Below are 27077 nucleotides of genomic sequence, written 5' to 3'. Positions count from 1 at the left end.
AGTTTGGCCTCTTTCGGAATATCAAAGAAGACCAAACTCATGACAACTGCGAGGAATGGAAACATCAGAATAGTAATTGATGGAGAGGAGGTGGAATGCGTGGAAGAATTCACCCTTTTAGGATCACTGGTCAATCAAAATGGCGAACGCAGCCAAGAAATTAAACACCGAATCATGCTGGGTCACACAGCAATGATGAGTATGAATCAGATTTGGAAAAACAAGGATGTCAGCTTGATGACTAGGTGTAGACTAGTCTGCACTATCGTGTTCCCCATAACTACATATGGCTGTGAAAGCTGGACAATGAAAAAATTGGATAGAAGGAAAATTGATTCATTTGAACTATGGTGTTGGAGGAGGCTCTTGCGCATCCCTTGGACTGCAAAGATAACAAATAAAGAAGCGTCGAAGCGCATACAACCGGCCGTGTCACTGGAAGGAAAAATAACAAAACTTAGACTTAGTTACTTCGGTCGTGTCATGAGATCAACATTGTTGGAGAAAGACGTTATGCTTGGAACGGTCAGTGGCAAAAGGCGACGAGGACACCAGAGAACACGCTGGCTGGATGTAATCAAGGCAGACGCAGGCCAAAATATAAAGCAACTGAAAGAAGCTGTACGAGATTGGAAATCATGGAGAGAGCTGGCTTACGGAATCGCCAAGGGTTGGATACGACTGAATGGATAATTCAATCCGATTCCAGCCGGGGGCGGGGCAGGGGGGGACACCAGATACATTTCCCCAAAGGAGGATACTCCTGGCCCTGGCTGAGCACTCAAACCCCACTAATCCACCCTACAGCTCATTTCCATACTTGCACTAAAGTAGACCAAAACCCCATGAACGTTTAGTAAGCCCTGTAAACCTAGCCATTTTCAACAAACCACGGTGATGCCTTACCCTGGTGATTCTCAACCTCAGCAACTTTAAGCCGTGTGGACTTCAACTCCCAGAATTCCCCAGCCAGCATGCTTTAAGACATGTGGACTTCAACTCCCAGAACCCCCCCTCTTGCACAGGTTGGTTAAGTTGGGAAGAGCAAGAGATCTTGCTGAGGTTTCCGAGTTTACAGAATGCGTGCATAAGACGCCTGGCGTCGCTCGAGAGGGAGCATATAATAAATTAAAAGCCATAAAAGAGCACGGAATCCCCTGGGCTGCGTGGCCAAAGGCGAAACGGGCTTCGGGGCGCCGCTGCATCCGGGTTGGGGAATCACGCTCCGCAAGGGCAGCCAGCGGCCGGCGTTTCCCGCCCTCGACCATTAGGGGCGGAAGAGAGTCGACGCTGACGCTCTAGCCGCTCGCCGGCATTCGACCGGTCTCTCTCCTTCCGGGTGAGCCTTTCCGGTCGGGGGCACGGAAGGCTTTTCCGAGCGGCGCCGGGGGAGAGTGACCTGTGCCGGACGGGGATCGGGTGAGGAGCCTGGGCTAAAGGTAAGGCCGCTGGAGCCGGGGCACAGTCGCCCCGCGACGCGCTGGGCTCGGCTGGCCCTCAGGCGAAGGCTCCTCTGAGCATGTGAAGAGGGCTTTTTCGAGCGGGGGGGAGGGAACTGCGTGGGAGCGGTTTGCATCACCGTGAGGTTCAACCTTTAGGCAGGAAGCGCTGGAGGGCGAATCCCCGCCGGGTCGCTAGGCCGAGATCGGGAAATTATCTTGATTGATCAATTATATTTTGATTGATCAGTTACTTGATTGATCAGTTTCATAGAGAGGCAGTTCGGTGTGGTGGTGAAGGTGCTGGGCGGGAAACCAGGAGGCGGTGAGTTCTAGTCCCGCCTTAGGCACGAAAGCCGGCTGGGTGACCTCGGGCCAGTCCCTCCCTCTCAGCCCAACTCACCTCACAGGGTTGTTGTTGTGAGGAAAATAGGAGGAGGGAGTATTAGGTGTGTTCACCGCCTTGAGTTGATCAAAAATATATATTTAAAAAGGTGAGATAAAAATATAATAATAATAATAACAGCAGCAGCAACAACAACCTTGACTGACTGTTTCTCCATGCGCTGGTCCTGATTTTCTCCATCTTTCCCAGGAAAGCAGAAGGAAATGTCCTCTGACTCCAGCAAGAAGCGGAAGCCAAAGGTCATTCGTACGGACGGCGGCCCGCAAGAAGGCAAGCGGAGCAGGCCTGACGCTGATCAGGTAAAGTGGGGGTGGGGTCCTTGCAAAAGCTGGGCCACTTCCAGAGGAATCCGCTGCTGGGCTTGATGAAGCGCAAGGGCTGAAATGGGAATTCCCAGAGCTCCAGCCTCGCCCCTCCCCAATCCAAAGCTGGAAGGGGGGGATAAGTATGGATTTAAGGCAAGGGCACCGTGGTTTATGGGCCAACCAAGCACAAATTACATTTTCAAATTAGGGGTCAGTGCTTAATCCACGATCTCAGTTCAGGTGTGTCAGCCCCACAAGACCAGGAAATCAACTTCATGGGAAGGCTAAAACTGCTTTTATTGAGATCGACTATAATAACAAAATCTTACAAGCCTGATTATGTTGTTGTCCCCCCTTCCTCCTCCCCTTCCTCCTTTTCAGTGAATTAGGGAGATTCTGTCTGAGCTTCTTCTGGATATTATCTGTCTGATGTAGACTCAAACTATATTTTCCCCCTTATCACCATGACAGCAGAGTGTGCATATCTCCATCAGGGCCATCCTCCTTACTCTCTACAGGTGTCAGACCAACCTTAAAACCAACTGGCTTTGCCATTCAAATGAATCTATGCAGCTTTGGCTTTAAAACATGATTAGATGGTTATTAAACCTGAAACAACACCAGCTTTGAATGTGGTTTTGTTCCTAGAACAAATGCAGTAAGAACGGGCTGAGGCACTTTCTGCCCTCTGTGGCTTCTGTGTTGAAGGGATGATGATGTGCCAAGTTCAACATCCCCCCTCTGTTCCTACCTGTAGGATGCCAGGTACTACAGCGAAGAAGCTGAGGTGGATCTGCGTGACCCCAACCGAGATTATGAACTTTACAAACAGACCTGCCAGGATCTTCAGCGGCTAATGGCAGAGATCCAGGAGCTGAAGAGCAAAGGCCACAAAGACAGCGTAAGTCATCTGGCATGATCAAACAACCCTCTGGGGGAAAGTGAAGAATCTTTGGCAAAATTGACAGATCGGCTTTCCCATCCTGGCCCTCTCGAGACAGGTTGGGGCTGCCAGATTTCCCAGGTATCGCAGCGAGTGGGTTGGAATTCTGGGAATTGTGCTTTCAGCATCCTGGGCTCCCTCTTGACAGAAGCTGATGTGCACACTTGAAAGAAAGGGACAAGCAAGGTACATCTCAGTGAGAAACCCAATGTGGAGAAGGGTTAACAGGTGTCGGACTGGAACTGTGGAAACCCAGGTTTGAATCTCCCTGGGTAACTTTGGCATGGCCTTGCCTTCTCAGCTCAAGAGACGGGTCCAGTGGGGAAGGTGCTAGTCCTCACTCAGCCACAGAAACTCCCTGGGGGACTTTGGACCAGTTTCTCCTCAGCCTCGGCTGTTTATTATTTATTTATTAAATTTCTTTGCCGCCCATCTCGTGCACAACGACTCTGGGCGGCTTACAAACAACAAAAATAGCAAATCACTAAAACAGTTTGTTACAAGGAAAAGTAGGAGAGGGGAGCCTTAGGTACACCACCTTGAGTTGCATGATTCAATTTCAACTCCCCGCTCAGCTGCAGAAGCTCCCGGGGGGACTTAGGGCCAATCCCTCTCAGCCCGTGTCGGTTGTAGTGGTGAAAGTACTGGTCTAGGAGCAAAGAGACTTGAGTTCTAGTCTTCCCTTAGGCACTGAAGCTGCATGAGGATCTTGGATCAGTCCCTTGAGTGGAGACCCAGGTTCAAGTCGCCGTTCAGACCCTGAAGCTCTCTGGGGGACTTTGGGCCTATCTGTCTCACCTCATCCTGCCTCCCCAGGATTGGAGTGGGGAGACCCAGGCTCTAGTCTCCCTCAGCCATGGAATGGCCCGAAGGACTTCAGACCTTCCCTTCCTCTCAGCCCAAGAGCTGGTGTGGGGTAATGGTGAAAGTGCTGGACTAGGAACAGGGCTATAGAGAATGTTGAGAGGCAACAGCACCTCTCTCTCTCTCTCTCTCTCTCTCTCTCTCTCACACACACACACACACACACACACACACACAATTGACACCTGAGAGGGCTCTGTATTTTATGTGGTGGTTCGGGTATTGTTTTGCCACTACAGTGATCCAGTTTCAAATCCACCCCAGCCATGGAACTGGCCCTGTCTGACTTTGGGCCAATTCCTCTCTCTCAAACCAGCCTCCCTCACTGCGTGGGGTGGAAAAAAAACAGGAGAGAGTGATCTGTACAATGCCTTGAGCTGCTGAATTAATAGCAGGGCCTAATCAACAAATTGACTTTTGTTCTGTTCTTCAGGCTACTGAGATAGAAGAGCGACGGATCCAGAGTTGTGTTCACTTCATGACCCTGAAGAAACTCAACCGTTTGGCTCATATTCGGCTGAAGAAGGGAAGGGACCAGACTCATGAGGTGCGGCTGAGTGCAGAAACCAGAAAATGTGGGGGAAGTTGGGGTTAAGGGTGGAATAACTGAACCACACTGGGACTGCCTGGGATTTGCAGTTTTCAGGTCACATGTTCTGCTTGCTTCTGGTTTATGGTGTGAATTCGAATCGAATTGAATTATCCATTCAGTCGTATCCAACCCTTGGCAATTCCATAAGCCATCTCTCTCCATGATTTCTGATCTTGTACGGCTTCCTTCAGTTGCTTTATATTTTGGCCTGTGTCTGCCTTGATTACATCCAAGCGGCGTTGGATGTGTGAATTACGTTACACTAAATTGGTGCCTCCAGGCCTATTAGACCATTGTTTCTCAACCTGGGGAACTTTAAGATGCATGGATAGCCAGCACACTGGCTAGGGAATTCTGGGAGCTGAAGTACACACATCTTAAAGTTCCCAAGGTTGAGAAATACTGGACTAGACCATTAGGATGGTAGGAGTTAGAATTCAGCACATGGGGAAGATGGTATTGGGAAAGGTTGTGTTATATCTTTTGTCTTTATTTTTTATTTTTTATTGATATTATTGCAACTTCTTTGTAGGATTGTGGTGAGCTGCCCAGATTTGTTGAGAGTCAGACAGCATACAAGTTTAATGAATTATTATTACTGTTATTGTTATTATTATTTGACAGCCACAGCCAAGGATGGAAAATGCAATTGCATTTTACACACATCCCTCCCAGTTTCTTAGTACAAAAGCATATGTGGGTTAATATTGTTGTTTTGGCCTGATCTGCTGAACTTTGCAAGGTTGTCTGCACATGTAACCTTCAGGACTCTTTTTTCTGATTGCAAAAGTCGCGTTTTGATAATAGTACCACTTCATACGGAAAAGGTAGCATTTTGCATGGTTTATGCTACATGGGAACATTGTGTGGCTTCTGTTCAGTCACCAAAGGTCCAGTGCGCATCCTGACTCTCTGATGTGGCATCTTGGGCCGCTTTCTGTTTCTGTTGTGCGTACAGGCGAAGCAGAAGGTGGATGCTTATCACCTGCAGCTCCAAAATTTGCTCTATGAAGTGATGCATTTGCAGAAGGAGATCACAAAGTGTCTGGAGTTCAAGTAAGCTCACTGGGGGGGGGCGGTATAATGGGGGGCAGCAGGGTGGATGTTTAAGATTTTACTGAACTGGCTGGAAAAAGAGCTGACTTTTCATCCATCTGTACAAAACTGGAATTATTAATAATTACTCCCGTCCCCATCTGCAAACAGCAACATGGAGCACCCAGAGGTGGTTGGATTGTAATTCGTTTCTCGTTGCTGAGTGTGGGTGCAGCTGCTGATGAGAGTTTGAGAAGAAAGACATGTATAATAAAAACGTAAATTGGACACACACACAGCCGGTGTGGGGTACATTTAAGTTTGGCTGTGGAGCTCCCTTTGGACCACTTATTCTCTTCTCAGCTGACTGCGATGTATATGTAGAAAATTAGGAGAGACCCCCCTGTGTTTTGCCCTGAGCATTCAAGAGAAAAGCTGCGATCGTCAAAACAAATTCATGAATAGGTTATTACAGTGTTATTCCTTTCCCTCCCAAGCCAAATGGAGAAAGAAAGCAGGATTTTCATTTCTTTTCTCCCCTGCAAGTTTCCTGAAGCAGTTGGATTCTCTAGCCCGTGTTGGTATCTCTTGGGAGCGGAGGCAAGGATATTGGCGGGCCCTTTTCAAAGGTTCCCACCTGTCCTGACCTTACAGTTGAGCGGCCTTGCTCAGGGCAGGCCGGTCCTCTTTCTGAGCTAGCAATGTTGTCTCTGCCCCTTGTACAGATCCAAGCATGAAGAGATTGAGTTGGTGAGCGTGGAAGAGTTTTATAAGGAGGCCCCTCCAGAAATCAGCAAGTCGGAGATTACGCTCACGGACCCTCACCAGCAGACCCTATCCCGCCTTGACTGGGAACTGGAGCAACGCAAACGGTGAGTAGGGCAGCCTTCCAGCAGCAAGGGCAGTTGTATGCAAGCCATCGTCTCCTTCCAGACTGCCTTGACTGGTGCCATCCATGCTACCTGTTTATTCTGATATTTTAACGCTTTCCTATTTATAAAAAGCATGCTGCAAATCAAAGCACCAGCCTTTGGGATCATTTTTTTAAATGTTGGAAAAAAGATGACATCAAGGGACTTGGGGCGCGCTCTGTCTGGTGGTTAGGAGAACAACTTTCTGAAAACAAGACCAAATTTGGCTGTGGTAGGAGAAGTTGGAAAATTGGCCCAGTCTGGTTGGAGGTCATGGAGAAAAAGAGCTGGAAAAAAATCTCCAGCGCACCCCTGTGGGAAAGGGCTGGCAGGCAATGGCTTTCAGCACTGACCAAATCAAATCTTTATTACAAGTAGTCCTCACTTAACAACCACAATTGAGACCAGAATTTCAGTTGCTATGCAAAGTGGTCATTAAGCGAATCTGACCCAATTACACAACCTTTTTGTGGTGGTCATTAAGCAAATCACTGCAGGCATTAAGCGAACCATGTGGTTGTTAAGCAAATCACACAGTTCCCCGTTGATTTTGCTTGCCAGAAGCTGGCCAGAAAGGTCGAAAATGGCGATCACGTGACCACGGGACACTGCAATGGTCATAACTGCGAACCAGTTGCCAAGTGCCCAAATCATGATCATGTGGCCGCGGGGATGCTGTGACGGTTGTAAGTGTGAGAGCTGGTGTCGTTTTTTCCAGCACTGTTGTAAGTCTGAACCGTCACTAAACAAATGGTTGTTGAGTGAGGACTACCTGTATGGTCATAGACCAGCATAAGGAGAGTGGGGCACAGTCAATTAAAAAGCATAGAAAGTATGTAACACATGAGAATGGAAAGCTAAAATAAATGAAAAGCTAAGAAATATATAAAAACAAGAATCTAAAAAGAACCTAAAAGAAGGGGTAAGAGCATTAGATGGGAGTAGGGGAGCACGCGGTTAGTATGTGGCAGCCCATATCTATCAAACTACTGAGCACTCTTGTATGACGAAGTAGATGCTCGTTGGGGCTAGTTTATGGCACCGGTCATCATCTGAGGAATTTTAAGTGCTGCTGTGCAGAACCTGGCAGCGTCCTGTGTTGTAGCAGGGTTGGTACCTGAAAGCAACAGGGTGGTGTAGAATTGTCCTGGGTGCCCTGGTATTTATGCAGCAATGGTGAGGTGCGGCTAGTCCGAATGCCTCTGCAGCACAGGCACTGGAGAAGCACACGCCCTGTGGCGTCTGTGGGTCCAGAGTCCCAGGGGCACGCAACCCTGACCACCCCTGTATCTCTTCCTCCTCTTTTCAGGGCTGGCATTCCTTTCCTTTTGTCGGTGTTGTTGCTTATCAGTAATCGTAACTCTCCTTTGTGCAGGCTGGCAGAGAAGTATAAAGAATGCCTGGCCAACAAAGAGAAGATCCTCAAGGAGATCGAAGTGAAGAAAGAATATTTGAGTAATCTTCAGCCTCGGCTTAACAGTATCATGCAGGTGTGTTCCTCCTCAGACACACTTCATATTTTTCCTGTTAATTCCGGAAGTTCTAATACAACACTATAGCATAACGCGGCTGAGTTTGTTTTGAGCTTGCGGTATTAGGCAAATCCAGCCATTATAGTTTAGCATTATGTGCAAACTAAGCCATTACGGTTTAAACATTCTGCATTGGCGTTCTGTGATCTCGGGAGCGGGGTCTGTGTAGCTGTGTTACTATGCCGCTTTGGTTACGGTGTTTAAAAGTTTTAAAAACTGAGCTTTTTTCCCCTTAAGGGTGGGTCTCTAACTTTCCTTGTTGTCGACAAAATGCTGAAAATATAAGAGCAGTTACCAATAAAGCTTAAAATCAGGAGAAGCCTGATCGTATCTTTCCCAACTAACAGGTTTTATTAAAACCTCACAAAAGCTTACACCGTTCAATAAAATTCGTTAGCCTGAGAAGGTGCTGTGAAATTCCTCCTGATTTTTGGCCACCGTAGCTTTCTTCTCACAATGTCAATAAAGACTTAACAAATCAGAACAGGATCTGAATGGGATTCTCTGCAGGACCACTTTCCTTTAGCAAATGTGATTTTCCTTTCATTTGAAATAAGCTGTTCAGTTTTCGGCAGTGCAGGTTCATTTGTTAGTCATTTTGCCCCTTCTTCAAAATGGGAGCCTGGAGCTAGAAAAGGGGCAAAATGAACAGGGCATTTGAGGATGAACATGAACCTTTAAAACCTCTGAAGGTTTTGATTGAAAAAGTCATGCTGAGGATGAAATAATGATGCCTTGAGGGGACAGTAAGGAAGTGGTGATATGTGTCACCTTAAAAGCATTTAGACCAGGCAAACTGTTCTCTCTCGGAATATCCCGATCCCAAAACAAGCTGTTTCAACTTGAAATGGGCCATTCAGAGTGTTCTGGAACCCGTCTAACCTTGAAACACCCACGGTCCAGAAGAGTCCTGTGCTGCAGGCGAACAGCGTTCCATTGGACAGTCAGAACATTCTCCAACTGAATACTTAATGCCCAGCCAGATCGTTGGAGCGAGGAACCGGTGCAGACAAGCTGGCGGGGGCACCCACAGGCATGGACCCACATATAAAACAGTTGATTGCACCATCATGGCCTCCATCTTGACTTTTTTTACCACTCCCAGCTGATCCCCCTGCAAGCTGACATTTTTCGCTCTATTTCCTCCCAGGCGTCCCTTCCTGTCCAAGAATACCTCGCCATGCCTTTTGACCAAGTTCACAAGCAGTATGAAACAGCCAGGCATCTCCCACCCCCTCTCTATGTCCTCTTTGTCCAAGCAAGCGCGTACGGCCAGGCCTGTGGTAAGTACTCTGGAGCTGGCCAGCTTTGAAAGTCTCAGCCTGAAGGAAGGCAGGGTCCAATCCCGTCTCGCAGCTCTGGCTGGAAGCCGAAGCTTAACTGGAGACAGACCAACCACGTGGGGCTACCTGGTTGACTGCCATTGCTTCTCCTGGATCCTTTGGCTGGGTTTGTACAGCTTGCTAGATTAGGGCTGAAACGGGGGGAATTAAGGGGTTCATTTGATGTTCCTTCCCAACTGGGACACAGAGTCTCCACTTACTCCTTGCAAAAGAACTGCAGCAGAAAGGGGTATGCCTCTGTCTCCTTGGGAGCCATCTTTGCCCAGAGCAGCCAAGAAGCCTTCTACAACAGTGGGAGGTAGAACCTTCTGGTTTTTAAAGAAAAGCAGAAGTTCTTGACTGGCTTCTGCGCTCAGAAGCACACGAGCTACTTAGGAGAAGCAATGAGTTCCCCTCACTGAATATGTTCACATGGTGGCTAGGCAGTTGTATGTCTGAGATGCTTGGTTAATTGATTTTTACTAATGATTTATTAAAATATATGGTTGTAGACCAAACGGAGTTGCTTTATTTTAATGATTTATTTATTTATTATCCCACCTTTATTATTTTTATAAGTAATTCAAAGTGGTGAACATACCTAATCCTCCTCCCTCCTCCTATTTTCCCCACAACAACCCTGTGAGGTGGGTTGGGCTGAGAGAGCAACTGGCCCAAGGTCACCCAGCTGGCCTTCATGCCTAAGGCGGGACTAGAACTCTCCTACCACGCCTGATTGACTCTTGGGCTGAGAGAGAGGGACTGGCCCAAGGTCACCCAGCCGGCTTTCAGGCCTAAGGCGGGACTAGAACTCTCCTACCACGCCTGATTGGCTCTTGGGCTGAGAGAGAGGGACTGGCCCAAGGTCACCCAGCCGGCTTTCAGGCCTAAGGCGGGACTAGAACTCTCCTACCACGCCTGATTGGCTCTTGGGCTGAGAGAGAGGGACTGGCCCAAGGTCATCCAGCTGGCTTTCATGCCTAAGGCGGGACTAGAACTCTCCTACCACGCCTGATTGGCTCTTGGGCTGAGAGAGAGGGACTGGCCCAAGGTCACCCAGCCGGCTTTCAGGCCTAAGGCGGGACTAGAACTCTCCTACCACGCCTGATTGGCTCTTGGGCTGAGAGAGAGGGACTGGCCCAAGGTCATCCAGCTGGCTTTCATGCCTAAGGCAGGACTAGAACTCACAGTCTCCTGGTTTCTAGCCTGGTGCCTGAACCGCTAGGCCAAACGGGCTCTACACTGAGCAAACAAACAGCATAAACTCTGGTTTGAGAAGCGTGGCTTTCCTGGGCTCCAGAGAATTACAGCAGCCCTCCAGATCGAATTGGGGCTGAGAGGAGCTCTCAAGGACTTCCTGCTGCTGCTACATATCACTCTGCGCTGTGGCCACTTGGTCTTCTGCCTGCCTTTCCTGTCTGTCCTCTCTGATTCTCTTTCCCATCTCTCTCTCTCGACCCCTTTTCTTTGGCCCGTCCTGTTAGCTCACACGAAACCCTCCACCCTTAGGCAAGGTGAGTACCGTTTTGTTTCTCTTTCCAAAGGGAGCTGCTCCAAATGTGATGTCCACCACTTGAGGAGCTTAGGAGTTTGCTTAACCAAAAAAAACCCTCCCAGAGTCTCTTTTGGGAGATGGGTGGTGATAGATTTGATAGATAGATAGATAGATAGATAGATAGATAGATAGATAGATAGATAGATAGATGATAGATAGATAGATAGATAGATAGATAGATAAATAAAAAAGGGGGAGGGAAGCTGCCACAGCCCTACATGGGTTCAGTTTCTCTATCAGTTATTTCATTTTTGCAAGGGTGTAAAATTTGTGTATAACTTTTCCTAGTTCTTACTTCCCTTTCCCCGTTTCTTCCTTTCCCTTTCTGTTTCTCTTCCCTCCCTCCCTCCCTCCTTCCTTCCTTCCAAGCCTTGCATTGCAGCATTCAAAAAATGCAGAATCCAGAGTGTTCTGATCCTCATATAAATTTGGGAAGTCTGACTTAACTCAGTGCACACAATAATAGATTGAATGAAATTCTCTGGAGTTGCATCTTAAGCTGCTGATGCAAACAGAGTTTTAGGGGTAACTGTAGTGGCCCAGTGAGAAACATTTGACGGCCTGGGCTGGACAGACCTGACTCATTGCTAAGTTGCTTCCTATTTTAGAAGGGGGACATGCTGGGGTAAATCTTAAGGGTCTTTACAAGAAAGATATTTAAAAGTGTGTTCTCTTCTGCAGATAAGAAGCTGGCTGTAGCTATTGAAGGAAACGTAGAGGAAGCAAAAGCTCTTTGCAAACCACCGGAGGACTCTCAGGGTAAGAGATGGCGTTGCTTGTTCTGTGGCTATTGGCAGAGGATTGGTTATTAGTGGGTCTGAACCTTTTCTGAACCTAATTCCGAATGAATTACAGAATTCATTCACAAAGCTCAAACCAAGATCTCCATAGAACCAAATGGCCTGAAGATAACACCTCATATTTAGCTGAAATTTACACTTTAAAACAGTATTTCTCAATCTCATCAACTTTAAGATGTACGGACTTCAACTCCCAGAATTCCCTAGCCAGCATGGGTGGCTAGGGAATTCTGGGAGTTGAAGTCTGCACATCTTAAAATTGATGAGATTGAGAGATGATGCTGTTTTAGGACTTTGGAGTGAGGGAACAGCAAGCTAAGATGTCTCCAAAGGAGAGGCTGCGGCCAAGACTGACAGACCGGAAATAGGTCCAGTCCCACCGAACCTCTCTGAATAAGGAGAGGACAAGAGATTGCCCACTTGTACACCAGACAATTGCTCCCCATGAGGAGACCTCAGGACAGTGGTCAACGCATGTGCTTGAGTGCCAGGAGATGAGGAAACCCATCAAACTCTCAACTGCAGCGAAGGCTACATGGACACTAGGTTCATCAAGCCTCACTTTCTAAATGCTTTTGGAATATAACTATTTTAAAGCTCAGAGAGGTCTTCCAAGCGGCAAGTATGAAAATCTACCTGGTGAGTGATCCTTCATTCCAGAAAGAAAGGAAAAATTAATTGACAATTTAAATATTTAAAGATACAAAGTAAACTGCAAAATGCTAGATAAGAATTTATTCCAAGAGAGTTTGAAAAGAATTAAGGGACCAGACAAATTTGAAATCATATTTGAAATATTATGACTTTTGCTATAAGTCTTTTGAAATAATTAAGACCCCTGGCAGAGGAAAAAGAAAGAAAAGCCTGCTTTTTACTTTTGAATTTGATGATTAGCAGAAATACTTGTAAAAGTGACAGATAAGACCACGAACCAAGCACTTTTTTTCTAGTACCTCTGCCCATTTTGGATCTGAACACTGCACACTGCTTCAGGAGTCTGTAGGTTTTTCAGAATCAGTGACTCTCTCATGAAACTTCCTTCCTTGCAAGATGAATAGCAAACCACGTGGGCTTTAGGCATGTTGAAGCTGCAAAGGTTTTCTGTTCTAATGTTCATTTTTTGGGGATTCTCAGATGACGAGAGTGATTCAGATGTGGAGGAGGAGCAGACCACGGTGAGAGTTACGGCCTGCCCGGGCACAGCCGAGAACAGGAGGGTTGCGGACATCTCCTGCCTCAGCCTCCCAACAGATACTTTTCCCTGTATTGTGTGCCCCCTTCCATTAACCATTCAAGCCAGCATCATAGAATCATACTGCTGGAAGGGGGATGTCCAAGGGATGTCCAAGCCCCTGCTTGGCGCAGGATCTGCTACAGCATCTCTGCCAGATGACCAGCCAGCCTGTTTAATGACCTCCAGTGAAGGAGAACTTACCCTTTCAGTGTGGTAGCCTGTTCCACCGGCTGATAACTCATAAAATCAGGAAATTCCTCTGTTACCGTAGAGCAGTGTTACTCAACCTTGGGAACTTTAAGATACGTGGACTTCAATTCATTGCTGGCTGGGGAATTAAAGTTCCCAAGGTTGAGTAACACTGCTGTAGAGAGTAAGGAAAATGACCTTGATGGAAATATGCAAGATCTGTTTCCAAGGTGACGGGGGAGGCGGGGGGGATGAAACATATTTTAAATCCACAGTAGCCAGATAATGTTTGGAAGTGGCTCAGACAGGCACCTCCCTAATTCACTGGAGTATAAGTGGGGGGAGAAAGCACAGCCCAATGACACTTGCAAGATCCTATTGTTATAGCCTATTTCAGTAGTTTTAGCCTTCCTGTGGGGTGGAATTCCTGGTCTATCACAGAAGGAGGAGGGGGTCACAGGCCAGGTGCCTTATAGGCAGACCAATTCCTGGAACTGCTTTGGCTTAACCTTCCATTCAGCATCATCCTTCCTGCTCCTTTGCCCAGGGAGAGGTGGACTTCTAACCAGGTTTTTCCAAAGAGATTACATCCCTCTTCTCAAAAGGGGTGCAGTGGCTCCTTTGAAGAAGAGAGGGGGGCTGTGATGGACAAGCAGCCAGGCTTTGGGGAACAGATGGGACTAGCAGCTGGTCCTTCCATTGCTAATCTCCCCTGTGAGTTCAAAGGAGACCGAGTAGGGCTCGCCCTGGCAGCGCAGAATCTGTTGCTTGGGTGCTGGGTCCCACTGAGTAGGTGCAGGTGACGAAGGGAAGAGTTTGGGAAGGGTAAGAATTAAGTGCACTTTGCTTTTGCCGTGTCTGCTGCAGAAACGTCGCCGACCAACTTTGGGGGTGCAGCTGGATGACAAGCGGAAAGAGATGCTGAAGAGGCACCCACTGTCTGTCACCGTCGACCTGAAGTGTAAAGGTAGGAAGAACAAATGGTTCGGATTATTGGTTTCTATGGCCAGTTTATGGTCCCAAACTTTTGTGTGTGTGTGTGTGCCAGAAGCACCTACCAAGGCGTTTCTGTATTGAAAGGACTTGCCGGTGATGTCACCGTTGCCCGGGGAACGCCCAAGGGCACTCCTTTCATGTCCCTGTTAGTTTGGTTTGTTTATCTGTTTATTGGATTTGAAGGCAGCCTTTTTCCGGACAACTCGGCAGCTTTGCAAAATTAAAACCGCAATAAATACCAAATGACTTCAGTAATAAAAACAGCACCCATCAGGGATGTCCGCAGGGTAAGGTAAAGAAAAATCAAGGTGGGGCTGCAACAGAGCAATCAAACTGTTTTGGAGCTTGGATGGCACCTTCACGGCCACCATCTTGACGTTTTGACCGTACCTGGCAGGGACCTCGGCATTCATTTGGGAACAAAGAACTCCCATCCAGATTTTGTCCTTCGTTCACTGGTAATCACAGATTAGATTTCTCCTGTCCCCAAAGCCAGTTTCTGCAGGTATGCAGAGATCAGGCCTCAAGAGAAAAACGGGCCAGAACTTGAGCAATTGCCGCTGTGCCAAAAATTTAGACCCGGCTGAGTCTTCATGTCATGAAGTAAAACATTGCGATCGTGCCACAAAGCCCTTTGGGTGTGGTTGGATTTAGAGAAACTTTCCATTTAAAGAAAAGGAACCACACACACACACACACACACACACACACACACCCCTACCTACCTACCTACCTACCTACCTACCTACCTACCTACCTACCTCTTGGCTAAACCTAAACCTACAACCTGTGCACTTTGGGCATCAGGACTAAAAGTCCCATCTGCTGGCTGGTAATTTGAGGGTACTGTAGTCCCAATTCATCTGGAGATCTTCAGGTTGGGGAAGGGGCTGTGTCAAGCAGTCAGATTTTTGTTAATGCCAGAGAGAAGTGAGCTGGGCTCTTTGGATGTTTTATAGTACGGCTTCCATAAGTCCCCACCAGCATGTCAAGGAACCATTCTTTGGAATGTGCAAAGGGTACCTGTGGTGTGTATGAGCTAAAGAAATATAGTAAGGGTTATCTACCACACATTAAACCAGTATTTCTCAACCTTGGCAACTTTAAGATATGTGAACTTCAACTCCCAGAATTCCCCCGCCAGCATAGCTGAATAGCATAGAATTCTGGCTGGGGAATTCTGGGAGTTGAAGTCCGCACATCTTAAAGTTGCCAAGGTTGAGAAGCACTGCATTCAACGTTCTTGCCAGCTGTACGTCCAAAGCAGACATTAGAAATGTGTGCCTTTGGGGGCTTAATGTTAGAAATAATGGACTTTCCCCCTTTTTTAAAACTTCTCCTCTGCTTTCATGCTCTGATCCAATAGTACATTGATGACCAGGTGCTGCAATAGTGTAGGTTCAAAGCTGTATCCCTTCCAGAGTCATTTTCTGTAGAGGAACACAGAGATGGCCTGGGGGAAAATCCGTAGCTACAGTTAGTAGAACATGAGCTCATCCCAGGAAAGCATGAGAAAGAAACTCAAGACTACCTCGCCTTGATTCTCTTTGGCATAAGAGGGAAGGAAGAGGAAATGCTGTGGGGCTTTCTGAATTCTGTCGTTATAGCCTACCTCAACAAGGCAGAGTTCCAGTGACATTTCTGGACTCTGTTCCCTGACTGGGCCTAGCTCAAAGGGCTGACATTTTCCTTCCTGGAGTCTGTTCCCTTGGCAGCAAGAAGGGGTGCTGTGACTTTGGAATCCTTGGAATGCCGCACACAGGTACACACCCTTTCTGTCCCCGAAGAACGGCCTTCCCCCTTTCCTGACGGCCCTGGCTGTGTCGTTGCAGATGGCAGCTTGCTGCTCCTGACCTTCTACTACCTGATGAACCTCAACGTCATGACGGTCAAGGCCAAGGTGACAGCAGCCACGGAGATGACCGTGCCCATCAGTGCCGGGTGAGCTGTTCCTGGGGATCTGCTGAGAAACTCAAGTTGACAGAGATGCAAGAAGAGGGGAGATGGCAGGATAGTTGTTAAATGCCCAGCGTTTCTCACCGTTTGCTGCTCTTCGTGTCCTAAAAGAAGCAGGAAAGGAGTGGCTTGTTGGTGCGCAGGCGGGCTGGATCTGCATCCCAGATCGGAATCAGCCTCAGTGCTGCCTGCTGGGGTGGCAAGGACGTCCATTCAGTCTGGCTATTCTGCACCTCTGTTTTTCACAACTGTCCTACATCTTGTTCCTGGGATGAAAAATACATCTGAGCAAAAGCGGGACTTGCTGATCAGCACCAGGGGGAGCTGCAGCTGTGCAGCCCTTCTCTGCAGCCGTGTCTTTCAGCTTTGTCCGCATCCTTCCTTCGACTGCTCCGGCACCACTTCTCCCCAGCTGTGCAGCTGAAACCATCTGGGGGTGATTTCCCCCCCTCCCCGGCAGGAAGACATTAATTGAAGAGCCGACTCTCTCTCTGATTCTGTAATTTATCTTGGCTGGGAGAAGTCTGGCTTGACGCAGATTTGTACAGGACCAGTCACTGAGAAAATGAAGTCTGTGTGACAGTCACGCCTGTCACTCCTCTGTACACATGCACTGAGTCTGCAGGTGAATGAGGGTAGGGTTTCTCAACCCTGGCCACTTTAAGGTGTGTGGACTACAACTCCCAGAATTCCCCAGCCAGCCAGTCCAGCAGAGGGACTCATTGCTTTCTGTCCCAATTGTTGGGCTGTTAAGAATCCCTGTCGTGCCACCTTCTTCCTCTGGATTCCTCTCCCTTTCACCGTTTGCCGGGGGTCAGTCCCCTTGCCTCCCTGCCTCAAGCTCTATTATTTAACTCTTGGGGATGCCATTGGGGTTTAACTGGTATGAGAAGCCTTTGCTCTCCAGCCTCGAAGGGGAAACAGTTCCTGCTCTTGAGCTCTTGATGCATCAGGCCTCCAAATGCCTGATTCTGGAGGTGCTAGAGCAGGGTTTCTCAACCCTGGCCACTTTAAGATGTGTGGACTACAACTCCCAGAATTCCCCAGCCAGCATGAGTAGGATTTGGACTGAAGGTCAGCAGTAGCAGGCCATGTGAGTCACGTGTCCCTTCCCCCCCTCTTCTTCTTTTGTTTTTAATTTTCTAGGGACCTGCTGTGCCCAGACTCCCTTCTGAGCTGCCTCTATCCTGGAGACCATGGGAAGAGGACTCCCAACCCTGCCAACCAGTTCCAGTTCGACAAAGTGGGGTGAGCCAGCGGGAGAGGGGGAGCTGCTGCCACCCCAGGGTATGGCCAGGAACGTCCAGATGGCCACAGTGGTGCGATGGAAGCTCTGCCTCTTTCTTGTGGGCGGCATCACCTGACTTTTGGGCCGTGCCCCAGGGACACCCCCGCATTGCCGTCCTCCATTGGCCGGTTTTCGTCATCGCTTACTGTCTTACCTTCCCAGCATCCTGACCCTGAATGACTATGTGCCTGAACTGGGCCACCCGTATGTGTGGGTACAAAAGTTGGGAGGCTTGCACTTCCCCAAGGACCAGCCCCAGGTAGGTTGAGCGCCGTCTTCTGAAACCTCCAAAAAGTTCCTCTCCAAACTTTAGGGACTTCCTTTTTAATCCCCCCCAAGGCCAAGAAGATCAGTTGATGTATCAACAAAGGTGCAGAAAGGGATGGCTAGATGTAGACATGGATGTAGATGTAAATGATGTCATGTAGAAGTAGATGTAGAAGTAGAAGTAGATGATGTAGATGTAGAAGTAGATGTAGATGTAGATGTAGATGATGTAGATGTAGAAGTAGATGTAGAAGTAGATGTAGATGATGTAGATGTAGAAGTAGATGTAGAAGTAGATGTAGATGATGTAGATGTAGATGTAGAAGTAGATGTAGATGTAGATGATGTAGATGTAGAAGTAGATGTAGAAGTAGATGTAGATGATGTAGATGTAGAAGTAGATGTAGAAGTAGATGTAGATATATGCATGCAGAAGTGGTGGGTGTGAAATCTGTGTAGAGGAGGAGCTGAAATCTCCTTCAAGTTAACTTTGACTCAGGATGACTTTATGGATACAGGTGGCCTCCCATCCAAATATTAACCAGGTCTGACCCCATTTAGCTTTATGAGATCAGCCAAGTCCAGACAAGGGCTGTCTTGTAACTGAACATGGAAATGTCTGTATGGCTGCCATCTGTTGAAAGCCTGATCTTGGGGGAGTGAAATGAAAGAGAAATCTAACCGTATTCTTAAAACTGAGTGACTAAAGCTGATTGTACTCAAGGACTGTTTTAAAATCAGGCCATTTCACCCAGAGGCCAGAATAACCTGTAAATACAAATCAAAATATCAGTTAATTCATTTTATATTGTAGCAAAATATTGGAAAACTAAGGTACATCTTTCTATAAATCGGTGACATTTAAAAGTGGAAAGTAGCAGTAGCTGGAAACATAAGACAACAGGAGAAAAACCTTGAGGAAATCAGATCTCCATTTTAGTTATATTAACAAAGTAATTCCTAATACATTACCTGTGGTTTTGGGGACAGACATATTGAATAGGGGCATTTTAATTCCTGTGTTTCTTATGAAGTCTAAAGACCTATCTGTACAGATCCCCAAACTATGGTTTCTTGTTTAATTTGTTCTTGCCAACTGTTCCTTTTTTTGGTATTATGCTTTTGATGTTTGATGTTTGATGAATGTATTATATGTACAAAGACGCAGGAGTATAGACCTCCTTGTGTACCGGTAGCCCTTAATAACGCTATAATGGCCCGCAAAGCTCCCAGAAACCTGGAACGGCACCATACTCTTGGTGGGTAGCATTGGTATTTTGGGTGTTCTTCTCTTCCTCTCTGGTGTTCAAAATTGTGGCTGGGTTTTCCTCCCCCTATAACTCCCAATATAACTGTCCAGAGTCGGTTTGGAGTTGAGCGGTGCATTGAATAAATGAAATGAAATTAACCAGCACATTTTCCTTCTATGGGAAATTAACATTTCTGTATCTGCAACAATGCATTCTGTATCACCTAAGTGTTTAAAGTGGAATTCCCCCTCTTCTGGGGACCCTGTTACAATTCAGCCCCAGGGAAGAGAAGCCACAAGGCTCCGTTGGGCTGATGTGGCTGAGTGGTCAGACTCTGCTAGGAAAACCATCCAACTTCTCCCAACACACCTTGCAACACTTGAGCAACGGGAATTCCAAACTGGTCCTCCCAGCCAGCTGAGGTTCGGTTGTACAGGTAGTCCTCACTTAATGACCACAATTGGGACCAGCAACTCAGTTATTAAGTAAAGCAGTCACTGTGCTTATGATCTTGCTTCAGCTTTCCGTTGCTTTCCAGACCTGGGAAGGTCGTCAGTGTGAGGATTGGTCATAAAGTTCCTTTTTCATCGCTGTTGTAACTGCGAATGGTCACTAAATGAGGCAGTCACTAAATGAGGACCAACCTGTAATTGTGTTTTGTCTTGTTTACAGAATCCTGTGGTCGCTGATAACTCACTGAGTGCTAGCCACATGGAGAGGACCATGAAATTGCTCAAAACGAGGTTGGAATCCCGCCTTGCCCTTCACAAGCAATTTGCTTCCCTTGGTACGTCACTGCAAGCCTCCCTTTCTCCCAGGGGTAAAGGAAAAAATGCTCCCGTTTCAGCCACGTTGCAAGCAGTACAGGTTGTCAGTTTCCTTTTCAAAAAGGCGGCTGCAGGGGCGCCACTCCAACTGGGGGGACGTCAAACACTTCTGTTTCCCTCCAAAGCTGTTGGAGCAGCCCCTTTGCTAGCCAGCTGGTAATGAGAAGATTTGGATCAGGATAACGGTTTGGAGGGGGTGAGAGATACTTGCCAAAGAATAAGCTTGCTAATTGAAATATACCAGTGGTATATGATCCACTCCCTGTTCAGCACACAAATCCAAATGAAAGCTTCCTGAACAGATGGCAGCACAGCCACTGTCTGAACGCATCCAGAGAAGGAGAGTCCACCCTCTTGGGTAATGGTTTCCACTGCCAAACTGTCTTTACCATTCACATTCTTTCCAAACGTTCAACCGGGATCTGCCTTCTTGTAACTTAAGACCGTTATTCTGTGTCCAGGTTTTTCTTCTTTGCCTTCCACTTGTCCTCCAACAGATGTACATACCTGTACATCCTTTTATCTCTCATTCATTTCATGTTGGGCATTCTGACTGTGGTCCTGCCTCAGCCCTCTGTGGCATCTCCATGTTCTTAAATCCCCACTGTTAAATTTACAAAGCACCGCAGGAGGAGGAGATGTGATAAAGATGCTGGTTGGGATACCTGTGGTTCGTTTCAGGCTTGGTTTTCTAGACTGTGTGTGGACGCAGCCATTGTAGCTTAACTTTTAAACGAAGCCACTGTGGTTTATTCAGCAAAACGTGATCTAAAGTTCCTGGGTTAGTACGCAGTGGATTCAGCCAGTGTTACTGACAGTGCAGTGTTGCAGTTAGGAGTGTCAGATTTGAGCTGGGAAGAACCAGGATCTCATCCCTATTTAATCTGGGAGCCAACTGGGTGATCTTAGATTCGTCAGGAAGAGAAAGGCTGTGGAGATAGCAAGGGAAGAAAATGTGTACCCCACGAGTTGTTGATACAGAACTTTGATTTGGTGATTCTATTTTCTGTGTGATATAAAAACCTGAATCAATAGGAATCAAACAGGCTTGGAGCTGAGCTGTGCACTTCTCCTGATCCACCATTATCCGTTACCCTGAGTCTGAATCCTTAAGAAGGTGGAAAGTGTCTTGTGGATTTGGAATTCGAGCTTCCACCGCTGAGCCTTCCTTCTTTTCCTTGGTTTTAGCAACCAGCTAATCTTAAACTGGGATTAAGTCACTGGGAATAGGCAAGTTAGCTGGTAATGGAGGAGGAGGATCTACCGTCTACATCAGTGTTTCTCAACCTTGACTGCGTTAGGAAGTGTAGACTTCAACTCCCAGAATTGGCTGGGGAATTCTGGGAGTTGAAGTCCACACATCTTAATGCAGTCAAGGTTGAGAAACACTGATCTAGGTGATTACCGAGATCCTTCCAACTCTTTATGTTCTATCATCTTCCTGTCCCAGATTGGGTCCATCTTGACTCAGTGCCCAAATTACCTTTTTGCATTTCCCCACCAGAGGTTGAAAATGTAAAATGTGCGCTAATTTGCATGGATTGCCTTGCCAGCAGCTGCCAGAGCTCCTTCAGGCATCCGAAGCCTTTCTACTCCGTTGTACAGGACAAGAACCTGCTTGTCCTCAGGGGCCAAAGAAGAGAACTTATTTTTGGCCTTTTGCAAGAAATGTGAGCTCTTCTACGGGGATCACATCTCTCCTCCTTTATTTGCCTCCAGAGCATGGCATCCTGCCCGTCTCCCCTGAGTCCCAGCACCTCTTTCCAGCCAAGATCGTGTCCCATTTGGTGAAGTGGACATCCCTCACTTACGAAGATTACTTGGTAGGTCGCATCATTGGGAAGAAGGCTTTTCCCAGGCAGGGTGAAAATATATCAGGGTAGAGCTTGTCCGAGTAACAGGCTGCTTGTGGTTCTGTTTCCACAGCGGCCTCCTTTGTCAGTCTGGAGGCCAACTCTTACCATTTCTATTATTTCATCCCACTTTAATCCACCCAATAATTGGAGTTCTTTGGGGGGATTATTTGAAAGGTTAACAACAATACTTATTAACAACAGCAATACAGATAGTCCTCAACTTACAACCACAGTAGGGACTGGAAAATTCGTCATTAAGTGGTGCTGTCGTTAAGCGAGGCATCATGGGACCACACCCAATTTTACGAGATTTTTTGCCACAGTCGTTAAGCAAATCACGTGGTTCCCCACTGACCTTGCTTGTCAGAAGCCAGCTGGGAAGATCGTAAATGGTGATCACACGACCTCAGGACACTGCAGTCGTAAATACATGCTGGTTGCCAAGCACCCGAACTCTGATCACGTGACCGTGGGACGCTGCAACGGTTGTAAGTGCGAGGACCGGTCATAAGTCACTTTTTCCAGCACTGTTGTAACTTCAAATGGTCGCTAAGTGAATGGTTGTAAGTCGAGGACTGCCTGTAGAGTAAAAGCACAAAGGAAATATGAGGACAAGGCTTTGTAGAAGTCACTCTCCCCACGAAATGGAAGTGTGGAAGGTTACCAGCAAGCATGCATTGCCTCTCTTGGCCCTCTCCCACCATCCACTGCAGCCCTCTTGTGAATGGGCTGTTATCCCAGCACCTGTTTTGGTGGGTTCTTGGGGAGTGGGGGTGTGCTGTGCAACAGGACTTGAAGGAAGGGATCCTCCATCAGAAGGCAATTAGCCTCCTCAGCTTGTGAGCCTGCCTTTTCTTTCTGTAGGAGCTGCCTTACACCAAAGATGTGGTCGAGGCTGGCTTGGCTGAAGATACTCACCTCTATTACTTGGCACTGATAGAAAGGGGGACTGGTGAGCCTGTTTCTTTTCTCCCGTGGATTCCTCTCCCTCCCCAAGGCTGGGAATTCACCCGGTGGTTGTTACTGGGGGAGAAAGCCGGAATGTTGCCGCCCAAACGCAGAGGGACAAGGCATGCCAAAGCACACTTGCTGCGGGGGACACTCTGTGCGGCCTCCGGATGCCCCGATACTCAGCCACAGAGCTTAGGATCCCCAGTTCGATCCTCGCGACGCTGAAGTGGATTCTGTAACGGCTCTAGGGATCAGCTTGGAAGGCAGGAGGGAGAGCCGCAGCCTCGACAGCGGTCCGATCAACGAAATCTGCGTCCAACGCAAGACTGGTGTCAGCCCACTGAGATAGTCCAGACAGGGAACCAAAGCCACGAGTACCAAGGCCACCTTTATTGTCAGGTTGCAGGAGCAGAATCTTGCAAGTCTGAAAGTGCATCTCTCCTCATCGCCTTGACAGCCCAAGAAACTAGGGAGGGTCCCTTCCGAGAGGCTTTCCCCACCCCCATCCCTCCTCTGGGCTCAGACCTCTCTTATCAGCCCATCGCTTAAGTTGCGGCTCTTCCTCCTGTCTCCCAGGGTTAGTCGCACAGCCCGTTACAAGAGGAGAGATGGAGGGAGGAGAGGGAGGGAGGGAGGGAGGGAGCCCTTCGAGGTAGTCAAGATAGGAAATCAAAACCATGAGTTCGATTACCAGAGAAGTCTGAGCCCTTTTTCTGCTGGCGGTTGTAGTTGCATTGTTGTACTTCTGCCCAGAAGAGGCATCCTTGCTAAACCGTCTCTGTGCTTCCATCTCGGTCACAGCCAAGCTCCAGGCCGCCGTAGTGTTGAACCCCGGCTACTCTTCCATCCCGCCCATCTTCAGCCTGTGCCTGAACTGGAAAGGGGAGAAGACCAACACCAACGACGACAACGTTCGGGTAGGTCCAAGACAGGGGAGGGGCCGGCGGAGGGCGCCCCATAGCGAGGCTGGTGTTGGCCGAGGGTCAAAGCCGGCCCTTAATTAAAACCGACCCCTGCAGTTTGGAAGCCCCTGGCACAAAGCAGAGCAGGAGAACGTAATCCGAGCAGGAAGCCACGGTCCAGCTTTTGTAGGAGAAGACAACTTGCGTTTCTGTGGAGCTTCTGAAGATCTTCCTAATCGGTAGTACTTGGAGGCCTGCTCTGTCTTTCTCTCCTTTTCCTGCCCTTCGTGGGCCAGACCCTCTTCTGCTTTGAGACAGGGCTGCCTTTGCGTGCCCACATGCCTAAAGAAATGCCCACCCGTTTCAGGATCGTTGCTCACATGTGTCCTGCTCAGAGCCAGTTTGGCAACAGCAACAAAAAAAGGCATCGTAAAACGGGCCGGAGTTCCTTCAGGCTTCAGGTTGAAACCTAGAATCGTAGAGCTTCAGAGTTGGACAGGAGCCCAAAGGTCGTCTAGTCCAGTCCTCTGCAGCAGGGTTTCTCAACCTGGGCTACTTTAAGATGTGTGGACTGCAACTCCCAGAATTTTCCAGCCAAATGTTTGCTGTGGCTGCTGCAGACAGGAAACATTTTTGAAAGCTAAGCTGTTAACTGCAAATAGGTAGAAGAGTTCCTGGTTTCTTGTTAGCCCAGGAATGGATGAAACTGACTAGACCAGTGTTTCTCAACCTTGTCAACTTTAAGATGTGTGGACTTCAGCTCCCACAATTCCCCAGCCAGCATTGCTCAAAGTGGCCCACGTTGAGAAACCCCGTTCTGCCGTGTGCAGGGACCCAATTAAGTGATCCTCAAGAGGTGCCAGTCCAGTCTTTTCTGGAAAACCTCCAGAGATTGAGAACTCACAGCTTCTGTAGCTCGGCTGTTCCCCTGTTGCACAGATCAAGAAGTTTATATCTAAATGAAATCCAGGTGTCTGCAACTTAGACTCGCTAGTGCAAGTCTAAGCTTAGCGGCAAGTTAAGCCACTGAAGCTGGGGACTGAGATGGACTGCCAAGTCCTGCACCCAGGGGGCGTGTCCAGCCAATGCGTGGAGGAGGTGCGAGAGCCAGATGGCTGAACTACAACTCCCAGGAGGCCTAGCCAACCTGGCTGATGGGGAAGGACGGTGGGAACGTTAGTCCTGTGACTTTGGAGGCCAGATCTCCCAGTGGAGCAGCATCTCCTGGGAAGTATCTAGAAGTTAAGGGTTTGTTCAGCCTCTCCTCTGTGCCCACCCCCCTGCATTTTAGGCCATGGAGAGTGAGGTCAATGTCTACTACAAGGAACTCTGTGGCCCCAAGCCAGGCTACCAACTCCTGACCAACCAGTTGCAGCGCCTCTGCATTGTCCTGGATGTGTACCTGGAGACCGAGACACATGACAACAGCGTGGAGGGGCCCAAGGAGTTTCCCCAGGAGAAGATGTGCCTGCGCCTGGTTAGGTAAGCTGGCTCGGGGCCAGGGAGGTCTGGCAGAAAGCAAGGCCGGTCGAGTAGGGGCAGAAGGAAGGCGCCGTGTTTCCAAAAGGCATGCCAGGAGGAGCAAACTGCTGCAATTGCCAACAAGCAGTGGGAATCTGAGGGACGAATGACCAGAACTGCTCTGCTCTGCGTCAGAACAGCTTTGAAAACAGCGGCAGCAGCCTCCCAGGGATAAGATTTGGGGGTTGGGGGGAGAGGCCAGGAGGCCAGAAGTGTAGCGATTGCAAGTGCCTTCTCCCCTCCACGATCCAAAACAGGATTTGGCAACACGCAGCATCCTCCTCTGAGCTGAGCAGTCAGAGCAACATCCCAGCCCCTCTGGAGGGCGCTGGCTTGGGGGAGGCTGACCTACGCAGGTGAATCTCTGCAGCCATTTGCAGCCCCACTGGCCCTCAGCAGTACATTACAGCCTCCGGCCTTAAGGACTAGAAGCTTAACAAAAACAGCCCAGTCCCTCATAATGCTGAACGTTGAGCCCAGTTTTCACTTCCCCTGCTGGGAAAAATCAGGAGTCTGGCCAGACCTTTTCCGAACAGCAAATTTTATGAAGCTGCAGCTCTTGAAACCTTCTGCCTCTCAATAAAAGGTGTTGGTTGACAAAGTCCTGGCGTAGATCTGCACAGCTCTCCCCCTACAATCTCGGCTGCTGAGCTGCACAACGCAAACAGTTTTGCACCCGTTGAACTAAGCACGGTGAAGCAACTTGGCAGCAGCTGGGTTTTGTCTTTGGATAGTGGGGGAAGAACCTCTCTCTTTAAAACATGAAAAAAAGGAGGGGGAGCTGGTATAACTTATCCAGAGATCAGCTGAGGTGAACATTTGCGGGTGGAAAGCAACCTGCCTTAAAGAATCCTTTTCCCTCTAGAATCATGAGGACTATAGGCTTAGGCTTTAAAATTAACAAGATCCTTTTTTATATATAATAATTTTATTCAACATTACAGTTAAAAAGATAGAAACTACTACAAACTGAAAAAAAGAATAAAACGAAACAATAGAAAGTGCAGAAAAAAAAAGAAAAATAGAAAAGAAAAATAAAAATGCAGAAAAGAAAAAGAAACAGAGAAAAGCAGAAAATAAATATATAAATTTCTTCCCCGTTCATCACAACACGTATAAACAATTTTTACCACCTTCTCTTAAAATGCAACAAATGATCTCTTCCCGAATCTCATAAAATGAATAAGATTCTGAGTTCTGTCCAGAAACTGTGACGGCAGAGATGCCAAACTTGACCTCTTTGCTTTGTGAGAAAAGCTGACACTTTTCCTGGACTTAAAATACCTTGCGTTTCCCTCTTACATTTCTCCTGGCTTGCAGCTTTGTCTCCTCTGGTTATTCTGTCAGTCTTCCGTTAGAAGCTTTGGGGGGAATAAATGTTTTTTACTTCTTAAATCTACAGGTAGTGCTCACTTAACAACCGTATAACAACGGTCCAAAGTTACGGCAGCCTCAGAAAAGGGGCTTTGCAACCTGTACTTGCCCAACCGTTGCAAAATGTCACACCACCCCCGCAGTCACGTGATAGCGATTTGGGCACTTGGCAGCTGGCTCGCCTTTACGACCAGTTGCAGCATCCTGCAGTCACATGATCACAACTTGCGGCCTTTTTTGCCAGTTTCTGGCAAAAAGGTCCGTTGGGGAGGTTGGATTCACTAATGACCTTTGTAAAAGTGGTGATAAAATTGGGTCCAGTCACATGGTGACTCACTTAATGACAGCACTGCTTAACAACCAGGTTTCCCAGTCCCTATTGTGGTCGTTAAGTGAGGACTGCCTGTATTGTAGAGAACTTAACTGGGCTGATGGTGCTCCAGGGCTGTGCAGAGTCTTTATTTTATTTATTTATTTTTCAAATTTTGCCACTGCCCGCCTCCCGCCCACAAGAGGGACTCTGGGCAGTTATCTTTACCACTAGGGTCCCATGGCCCCCTCTGAAATCTCCCTTCTTCCGTAGGGGACCCAGCCGGATGAAACCCTTCAAATTCAACTACCCTCAAGGCTTCTTCAGTCATCGCTGAGCCCAGCAGCTGCCCGCCTCCCACTAACCCTCGTTTATCCATGGAAAGGGATTTATTTAGGATTTGGGGCTGGTGGATTTCTGATGGATCTCAGCTTCACCCTGCCCGAGACGTG

General features: G+C 47.9%; 2 protein-coding genes across 2 annotated transcripts in view; one reads left to right on the top strand and one right to left on the bottom strand.

Annotated features, from left to right (window-relative positions):
• The window catches only part of GAS2L1 (growth arrest specific 2 like 1), a 338981-nt gene that overhangs the window by 150624 nt on the left and 161280 nt on the right, over nt 1–27077 (bottom strand). The window lies entirely within an intron of this gene.
• THOC5 (THO complex subunit 5) lies at nt 1363–27077 on the top strand. The gene is made up of 20 exons (XM_063315366.1): nt 1363–1439; nt 2035–2144; nt 2908–3051; nt 4391–4504; nt 5508–5605; nt 6310–6456; nt 7871–7985; nt 9178–9310; nt 11586–11663; nt 12839–12879; nt 13995–14094; nt 15956–16064; nt 17226–17327; nt 17530–17626; nt 19557–19671; nt 21431–21534; nt 22432–22519; nt 23320–23435; nt 24712–24902; nt 26899–27077. Exons 2-20 carry the CDS (start codon nt 2049–2051, stop codon nt 26960–26962), a joined length of 2052 nt encoding a protein of 683 aa, XP_063171436.1. The 5' UTR covers nt 1363–1439; nt 2035–2048; the 3' UTR covers nt 26963–27077.

This window comes from Candoia aspera, chromosome 15, assembly GCF_035149785.1.
Source record: "Candoia aspera isolate rCanAsp1 chromosome 15, rCanAsp1.hap2, whole genome shotgun sequence".
Classification (NCBI taxonomy): Eukaryota; Metazoa; Chordata; class Lepidosauria; order Squamata; family Boidae; genus Candoia; species Candoia aspera.
This window is presented reverse-complemented; position numbering and strand designations above follow the sequence as displayed.